Consider the following 9,673-nt stretch of genomic DNA (forward strand, 5'->3'; position numbering starts at 1 on the left):
ACTTATTCTTTAAATAAAAGTACTTTTAGGATGGAGTCAGGACCCATTCATACCTAATTTTGCAATCAAGAACAGTGAATGGTCCAAGATGTACATGTAGGCAAAAAACGGTGTGCAGCTTAATTTGGAAACCTATATCTGTTGTGTTAATAGAATGAAATCACAGACCTTTGATTTTTAAACTTATACATGTATAAGCTTCTAGAACAGCATGTCTGCCATTCTTTTAAAAAGATATTGCTAACTTATTCTGAATTTGCCCTATTATTTTTTATTTGTTTGTTTGTTTGAATTCATATACACTTGATTTCCTTCAATATGACAGTAGATGGTTTAATTGGATTGTTTCACCTAGGGAAGTACTTTTTTGACCATTATTTCAATTCGTTCCAAAGCACACTCTTACACACAATTTCGTGTCATTCCTTCAAATCTAAAAAGAGGAGATCATTGAAACAATTCCTGTTGTTTTCAAAAAATAATTCTGATGGTAGGTTATCTTTCTTGATCAGACATTTTTGTGTAAAATATTACACAGTATAAATTATAAAGTTGTAGTTGCAAACATCTGTGAAGAATTCCTGTTTCATAATTAAAAACTAGAATATACTTCCTCAATATTTTCATCGTTTTCATCTTAAAAAGATTGTTCCTTTCGCGGAAACTCAAACCCTAGTAGGCCTATACTGGAAATTATTTTGTCCCAAGCATGCTGTTGTGTGTATACGGCTTTTTGCGTGGACCCTGAGGTCCACGCAGTAAATATATAAGCGAGGTTAAACCGGATGCTATGGGGAAAATTCAGTCTGCGCATGAGCTAGCCTGGTTCCTGTGCGTAATGGGTAGCTCAGGGAACCAGGCTAGCACACGTTTATCTGAATCGGGATCGGGATTCCGTGCCATATGCACACATAAGTTCAAAGGCGCTGTAATTGTAAAGTTGTCGGTAAACAGTACAGAAACAAAGTATACGTTTAAAGAAATGATTGGCATATGATATGAACTATCAGTATTATGAAATAAGTTAATGTTAACCGAAACTACAACATGCATCAACTAGCATAATTTGCAATGTTTTGTTGTTTTCCGAATACACATGTAACTTAACTTTACTTTTATAGTAAGCGAGGCTAGAGAACTTCCCGATTAAATTTTTTTAAGCATTTAAGTATGATCGAATAATTATGTCACTGTATAAAAGTTACAATCTCAATACTCTACTTTAGGGTAAACATTATATCGAGTGCGATTGCAGCATCACTGATGCGTTTTACCCGAAGTCACGCGCGATTGGACGTGACTTAAACAAACTGGGTGCAAAGGGTAACCGGTGCAAAGATGGCGTAACAGTACACCACACACGTTATCGAGTATCTTTCCGTTATATAAGTGATGGAGAAGACCGACAGATTTACGCGTGAATGGTTCCTACACCAAAAGGGTGATTGGGTGCGTAATTTGTCTAACATACCCGAGTTTGATATCGGGAAATTAAAATATTATTTGACAGAAAACAGAAACAAGACGTTTGACAAAGAGGGCATGAGAGCCTACAAATCACTTAAAGCGTACAAGTTTTTTGAGGAGGGGTATGTGCAGAAGATTTTGTCACTACAGATTGACAACTCTTTCCTCGTTCGAGCTGAAGTGATGGCTTCGATGGCGCAGAGAGTCTACAAACCCTACGTTTGCCTTAGTCTAAAAGGCGATGTCCGAGGTGGCTCATGTGATTGTGTCGCGGGGTAAGGATAATTTAATTATGAGTTTTCAACATAAACATACGATATGAAATGTTTTAAAAACCGTTTTATAAGATTGAAATTGACATTAATACTCGTATAGGCAGGGACCTATATACTAGTATATACGTCCCTGGTATAGGTAATAAATATATTAAATATACACATTGCATGCATATATGATACATAAATCCAGGATTTGTTGAACATCGTGTGTATGACCAAAGCAAATACATTAACAATAGTCATTATATACATATGCCATATTCTATAATTCAATATTGAAACCTTAACCCACTTTGACATACAGACTGAGAGACAAATATTATCATATAACTATTCCAAGGAAACATCCAATCCGAATGCTATAAGATGGTGTATGTGTTATGTGTATATAAGAAAATAAAATGGTGCTTATGAGATAGACCCCTCTAGTCAGTCCTGGCTCCACCCTTCATAGGAGCAAGAATCTATAGGGAGTGATGTCGCCTATGTGCGGACCAAGAACATTTTTTATATGGGTCTCACGATTATTTGAGTTAGCCAGAGGGTGGGGGGTGGGGGGTCTGAGGCATATTTTTGGTAATTTTATAATGTAAATATTCAAAGAATTTTGCAGGGAGGTCTGGCCTCTGATCCCCCCCCCCCCCCCCCTCTAGGTCGCCTATGGTCTCTTAATATCTTAATGTCAGTACAATCCTTCATCAAATATAAAAATTGCTCTAAACTAAGTTCACCAATATTTGAAATATTTTAAAATATATTTTGTAGAAAGGGTGAGGCATGCAGTCACATAGCAGCATTACTGTTTGCATTGGACGACTTTATTGCTAAGGGACTGAAAGATCTACCAGAAGACAGGTCTTCTACCGATAAATTGTGCCAGTGGAACAAACCAGCAAAAAGAAAGACAGAGCCTAAAACCATTCACAGTATCAGGATAGTCAAGTATGTATATTAGTCACTGTGGGTAATACTATTGAATAGTGTAGACTTTAATGAATAAATACATGTACTGTGAAATTGTCAGAATTCATAGAAAGGTAAATACAGGAATTTATTGAGCACTCGCCTCAGAGTGGTGCTTACATTCACTTATAGAAAAATGTGAAAGTAATGTAGTAGAATATTACTTTCAAACATACAGTACTGTAAAAAAACAGCCATAGCAAACACACTTAATTAAAATGAATTCATTTTTTTTTTTATTCCAAATTAATTTTTGTCTTGATAATAACTAATTATTGCTAGAGCATACTCATGATACTAGTAGTGAATCATGCTTATAACAAAGCAAATTGGAATGTCCCTTGAACTGCACTGTAAGCAAGCTTTGATGTTTACTATACTTTAAAATTTGAAACAAAATGTAAATTAATGTTTAAATTTACAAAGCCTGCATTATTTACATTTCAATATTAAAATGTTTGGACTGCGGTTGTGCACTTGTGTAGATATAAAGGCAAAGAATTTATTTCATTGTGATCATGGTGATATTATTTATAATTTTGGTTTTTTATATTATAGACAGGAGCCAGGGAAAGTGCTAAAGGGGAGGGAGACTTTGGCTTCATTGAAATATGATCCCCGGCAACAGGTACATCAAGTCAAGGATGAGGAATCTGCACGGCAGTTGATAGAAGTTCTTGGTGGTGCAAATCCAACATGTGGATTCATGAAATATAACAAACCAGTTCCCAACATTCCCGTTGATACAGCATCTTCTTTACATACACAAGAAATTGTGTATACTGCGAAACATTTTTTAGATTTTGATCTACCTGCTAGTATTTTTGACATCAAAAGTGCATGCATGTTCTTTAAGGACTCTTTAAATTTGGATCCAAATGGAATAGCTGAACTTGAAATGAGAACAAGGGGTCAGTCAAGCTCGCAAGAATGGCACAATGCTAGAAAATACAGACTTACTGCATCTGACTTTCACAAAGTGTTCGTGCGCAGAAGTACAACTGAACCATCAAAACTTTTGAAATATTTTTTGTACAATAAAATAAAACCAACAAATGCAATGCTGTTTGGACTTAGGCAGGAAAAACATGCGATTGAGAAATTTAAATCAAAGTTGGAGGCAGAGGGTGTATGTGAAGTGATTGTGGAACAGAAAGGCCTGACTGTTGATTCGCACTATACATTTCTAGGAGCTTCAGTTGATGGTATAGCATTAATAAATGGTGAAAAATTTGTTCTGGAGCTGAAAAATCCTGCTTCAACATGGGACATGGACATTTCATCTGCGGCAAAGAAGTTGACATGTTTAAAAGTTAATGAAAATAATGAACTCTGCTTAAATATAAAGCATTCTTATTATACCCAGATTCAGGGACAAATGGGAATCTTGAATATTTCAAAATGCTACTTTGTTTTATGCACTAAAAATGACATTCACATTGAAAAAGTTACATTTGATAAGCATTTCTGGGGGAAAGTTTTATGTAAACTTACTCAGTTTTATGATAATTTTATGTTGCCAGAAATTGTTTACCCTTCAGTAAAGTTTGGTTTGCCGGCCATTGACATATCTAAATTTTAATGGATAATTATGTAATGATACATCTTTATTTAAAGGTGATTACATGTACATTAAAAAGTGGCATCGTTTCATTTTTGGTGTTTTTCTTTCCTAGCATTGTTTACATGCAAGTATTGCTACTAAATTAAACCAAATTCTTTTTGTTTATTCTTTGTCCATCATTACCTTTTCTTTCACAGAAAAAATTTTGTAGCCAAAACTGAAGTATTTTCAGAAAATGGACAATTTAATCATGTCCAGTTAAATTATGAAATAGTTCATGCATCTTTAAAAACATTTTTTTCTGCAGACTTGGAAAAAACATATAAAATGTCTATATTGGCATTTTAAATATTATGGATGATGTTTCAAAGGAAAACAATGTTCTAATTTAAGCACATGCACTCATAAGTACATGTACCAATACATGTACCACAAATAGGTTATCAATTATCACAATCGCAAACGGGCACCAGCATTTCTGTGGTTTAAACTTGACTTTTACTTATTAATGATATACATGTGGCATTTTTAACCGCTGATACTATGAACTGAGGTCAAGTATGGATAGAGTCCAATGGTTGTCTCGTCTTTAAAAAAAAATTGTTTGATGTACTCCAGCTAAGCCTGAAAATTTTAAAATGGATATTAGCATCCCCAACCCCCCAAATTATCTTTCATTCTCAGTGATTCTCATTCAAGGTTAAGAAAAAATCCCCCAAAATTGATTTCATGTGATGATTTTGATGACATTGACTGGGTACATCAAACAAATTTATGTGTAGTACATGTATTTTGTAGGTCTTTATTCCAAATATGCATAATCAAAAAGGAATTCCAGATAAAATTGTTTATTGTATGGTCACACAAAATTACATGTTTCCTGTATCATGCCATGCCAAATATTATAGCCATTTTTTTTTTAAATTTTAAATTAGCTTTTTCAAAACAGATAACCATGACAAATTACTTTTTATAACCTAAATTTTGTAGTTGTATGAATTCAAAGTTTTTTTCTTTTAGGTCAAGCAACTCTAAAAATGTATTGTTCTGCATTTCAACAATTTTGATATTGGTAAACAACAAACCTAAAAGTTTCATTTGCAATATTAATTAATCAGAAAAAAAAGAAGAGCCAGTCAGGTTACCCGGTACTAGAAACACATAATTTTGTTTTGCCTTTAAAGAAAGCACACTCTCAATAAAGTAGATACATGTACATGTACTAAATTCAGACTCTCTCCAAACTGCAGTCAAGGATGTACTACTCAGGATCTTAACTTACCGGTAACATCACCTCAAGAACTACATATTTCATTGAATCATTTTTATTATAGGTGTTTGAAAGTTGGTTAACAGTGCACAAGTTTTGAAAATATCGTCTGCAACAATATGCAAACTAAGTGGCATAGTTTTGTCCAAAATATGAAAAGTTTTTATTCTTTGAATTGCACGCTCGACGTGGATTCTGACTTCAGCAATACGGCGGGTAGTTTCAACCTGTTCGCTTGACAACTGAAAATTTTGGTTGCGAAAAGGTGGAATGTTCAAACTGGCACCCCTTTTGTTTAATTCTACATCAATGTCAAAGCCCCTGTCAGCCATGATATTGTCACCAGCTTCAATAAGGTTAAGAACACCCGAGTTTTGAACAATGAATTTATCTGATGCAGCTCCTCCATACAAAGATGATACGTAGGACACAGTGCCATCAGGAGTAATTCCAACCAGTGCTTTGTAGGTGTTCCGATGTTTATAAGAACTCCATGTTTCTCGTTGAGCTTTTAGAGCTGAAGGTTTCTGGATAGGAATTTCAGTACAGTCCAATATTATTCGAGTGTTTGGAAATTTGCTAAAAGAATCTGGCATTAAACTTTGCACTTTTTCTCTACAAGGATATGGAAAAAGCAACTCTAACTCAAGACACAGAAAACGAATCCATGTGTTAAATATTTTAGAAAATAGTGATACAGAGATGTCAAAGCGGTTGGCAATGTCTTCAACCAAAAGCCCCAGTTTTAAGCGAACTAACACTGCAAAGAATTCATTTTCAAGACTCAGTTTCCTAGAAGGGCCTTTGTTTTTGTGAGTTCTAACAGTAGTTTCATTTCCCTGCCAATATGTCATTTCTGATGCTTTTGGTTCAAAATAGGAAAATAGGGCTTTAAAAGTTGCTATATTTGGTAAACCTGTGTAAAACTGAGCTTTTTCGTCACAAGTCATAAGGTTTTCAACACAAAACAGTCTTCGATTCAAACATGCAGTTTCCTTAGCAAGAACTTTAACTTTTGAGTTTAATTCACTAATAAGCTTTTGATGCTGTTTAAGCTGAATATTGGTAAGATTTGTGGTATGTCCCTCAAAAGTGTCCACTTGAACACCAGTAGAAATTGAACTATACACACTTGTAGTATCTGTTTGTACTGAGGTGTTTTTGGTATCACACACTGTTTGCGATGAATTATCGGTACAAGAGCTTGCGTTGTCTCCAATGAGATTGGTTGGTGTCACCCAGAATTTATGGTAGGTATGATCAGGTGTAGAACCAGAATACAGAGGCATGTCTGAATTACCTGTACTTTCACTTTCACTATCATCAGATACTACAATTTCATGTTGGATATCATTTAAGTCGAGTGGAAATAGAAGGTTTCCTGATCTTTGTATTGTTTTTCTTTTGTTAGAAGTCGCTTTCGATAGTGCCATGGAGTAATTTTCAGCACGTTCACTATTTATTGTTCGCCGTTTTAAAGTAGGTGTGCTATGTTGAAGAGGTAAGTGTTGAGTGGGAATATAATCAACATTAGTGGGATCGTTACTTTTTCTTCCCGACACGAAATGTAAACCACACACCTTCGTATTCTGTGTAATCGTCAATTCTCCTCGTTTCTTCCCAAGCTTCCTGCCTGTCGCTCTGATCCACGCATTGCGACGGGAAATCGGTGCTGCCGGTATCTGATGAAAAGCGTACCCTTTTGGCAAAGTCGATCTCCTGTTACTGCAGTGAACCACACAACAATGGTCATTTGCACCCATAATGATAATGACCTTATAGGTTGCCGAACATTTTGCACCCAGTAAACAAAATATCGTAATCTCTCGCGTCATCTCTAAGAAAGCCGCGCACGCGCCGCGGTACTATAAAATAGAGTATTTAAGAAAAATGCATCAAAATATGACCTCTAACCCATGTGCTAGATTAGAACAGTACCTGTAAAATTCAAGATTCACGGATAGACAATTTTTAATTTACACAAAGCTGTCACTGCATAGTTAACAAAGTAGTGCGAATCGTAATGTGTGCGCAAAAAGTAGAATTCACCGAATACCTGATACTATACATGCAAACTTCATTCATAGATAGATCATAATTATTTTTAGAAGTTTGAATCCTTAAATTCTGAGATAAAAAGTCAGGGCTTTATATACATACATGTATACGTAATACAACGTACAAATTTAGTGGTTAAAAGCAAAGGGCTAGAGTAGGTGGAATCTCTGATAATCTTAAGGTATCACTACAGTATTAAATTTACCAAAATTGCACAACTTTACATACAGATTAAAAATTCAAAACGAACTTCTGGAAAAAATCCTCTTGACATCTTTTTAAACAACGCCTCATTTACAATTTTCTAGCAAAATACACACGTGCATCCAGCAAGGCGTGAGACTTTATTACCTCGAAGTTACACATGTGCTTGAAAATCAAGCCCGGGCCTTTTCACCCCCCTCCGGAAACAAGACGCATCAAAAATTCAAATGACCTCGCATTATTACAAAAATGGGATAGTTAGACCTCTTACACATTGTTTTTCATCTCATAAAAAAATTCAGCTCCTGTTGCGTGCGGAAACGCCCCGAATTCAAAGGAAAACTCGGGAATTATTTTGGCTTAGCCATGTTTTGAAATACTGTTAAGACACCTTAAGGCTTTCACGTTTTCGTTGGAAACACATGCAAATGGTCCACGTATTGTAGTCCTTTTCTAAAGGACAACAACTTGTTCTTTTCATTAGACAGATACTTTTTTACAAATTGGACCCAGGTTTTTTTCTGTTTCAACATGCATTAATTTAAAGAGTATCTCGCCTATATGTATATGTAAGCACTTCCTCAAAATGTGTTCCAATGTTAATTTTTTTTTTTGCTTCAATCAACTGCAAGTTTTGCATTTAGGTAAAATTTGAAGAGACACGGTGGGCCACATCGCTCACCTGAGCAACAACAGACATAACTCTAAATAAATCATCATTACAGCATCAAAATCAAAATATCTAGACAACTATAACAACAATAGATCTTGCACACAAAAAATTTTCTCTCTATATTTTATGTAAAACTTGATCCCCTCATGGTGGTCCCACTCTAACCTGGGGACCATAATTTAAACAAACTTGAATCTACACTACCTGAGGATGCTTTCACCCAAATTTGAGCTTTTTTGACCATACTGCGGGTTTCTTTAAAACAGATTTTAAGTTTTTCTCTATATATTGGGTGTATCCCTCTAACTATTTTTAGAATCGACAGGACAACGAAGTAGTGCCTTTAAGCAAAATAGCTCCTATACTTTCAGAGTGTATATCAGAATGCCTGACACATGTCAGAAAAGAGGATTTGCAATTTTAAAAGCAAGTGTTAAAATTGAATTTTCATTTGAAGAAAAGAATTGAAATTGTTTGATGTTCACCCTTTCCAAAACTGTGAAATTCCCTACTTTAAGTATCATTTTCAGAGTTTTTCAATACAGACGCATTTTCCCGTAAAAAGAATCTGACTTCACATCAAGAAATTTTAACAGGAAAGAGACAGTTTGACAAGCTTTCATTCAAGAGGTCCCTTGTTGCTGAACAAAAATTAGGGCTGGAGCTATGAGCCGTATCATTGCCGCCTATGGAAAATGCATTAGTGGACTACACCCATATTCTATGTAAAAATTGATCCTCCATTGTGGCCCACCCTATCTACACTACCTGAGGATGCTTCAACATAAGTTCCTTCTTTGCTGGCCATATTCTTTATGAGATTTTTGAAAAATACCACCAAATTTTCAATAATTCTAAATTATCTCCCCTTTATTGAGAGACTGATCCCTCGTTTAAACAAACTTTAATTCCTTTCATCTAGTGATGCTTTGTGTCAAGTTTGGTTGAAACTGGCCCTGTGGTTCTAGAGAAAATGAAATGTGAAAAGTTGACAAGGTGAGCCTTTGGCTCAGATGAGCTAAAACCTGAACCAAAATTCCCAAAGTACTACAACCATTATATTTGCATGTAGATTTCTGCATGGATACATAATGAAAGCAATCTTGTATTTAATGTCATCATTTACTCACCTATTTGAAATAATGAGCCACAATGATGATTTCTACCATATGATAAAAAAGAAAACAACAAATGGA

At 35.1% G+C, this 9,673-nt stretch overlaps 1 protein-coding gene across 1 annotated transcript; it reads left to right on the forward strand.

The window, feature by feature from the left end:
• The first annotated feature begins 1,215 nt into the window (after positions 1-1,215).
• Positions 1,216-4,481, forward strand: LOC128178853 (uncharacterized). The gene is made up of 3 exons (XM_052846231.1): positions 1,216-1,742; positions 2,511-2,687; positions 3,267-4,481. Exons 1-3 carry the CDS (start codon positions 1,393-1,395, stop codon positions 4,288-4,290), a joined length of 1,551 nt encoding a protein of 516 aa, XP_052702191.1. The 5' UTR covers positions 1,216-1,392; the 3' UTR covers positions 4,291-4,481.
• The last annotated feature ends 5,192 nt before the right edge of the window (positions 4,482-9,673 follow it).

This window comes from Crassostrea angulata, chromosome 3, assembly GCF_025612915.1.
Source record: "Crassostrea angulata isolate pt1a10 chromosome 3, ASM2561291v2, whole genome shotgun sequence".
In the NCBI taxonomy this organism is placed as follows: domain Eukaryota; kingdom Metazoa; phylum Mollusca; class Bivalvia; order Ostreida; family Ostreidae; genus Magallana; species Magallana angulata.

Coding starts and splice junctions, on each gene's coding strand:
- LOC128178853 (XM_052846231.1), top strand. CDS start 1,393: ATGGAGAAGACCGACAGATTTACGCGTGAATGGTTCCTACACCAAAAG. Junction 1,743..2,510: donor TCATGTGATTGTGTCGCGGG/GTAAGGATAATT, acceptor TATATTTTGTAG/AAAGGGTGAGGCATGCAGTC. Junction 2,688..3,266: donor CACAGTATCAGGATAGTCAA/GTATGTATATTA, acceptor TTTATATTATAG/ACAGGAGCCAGGGAAAGTGC.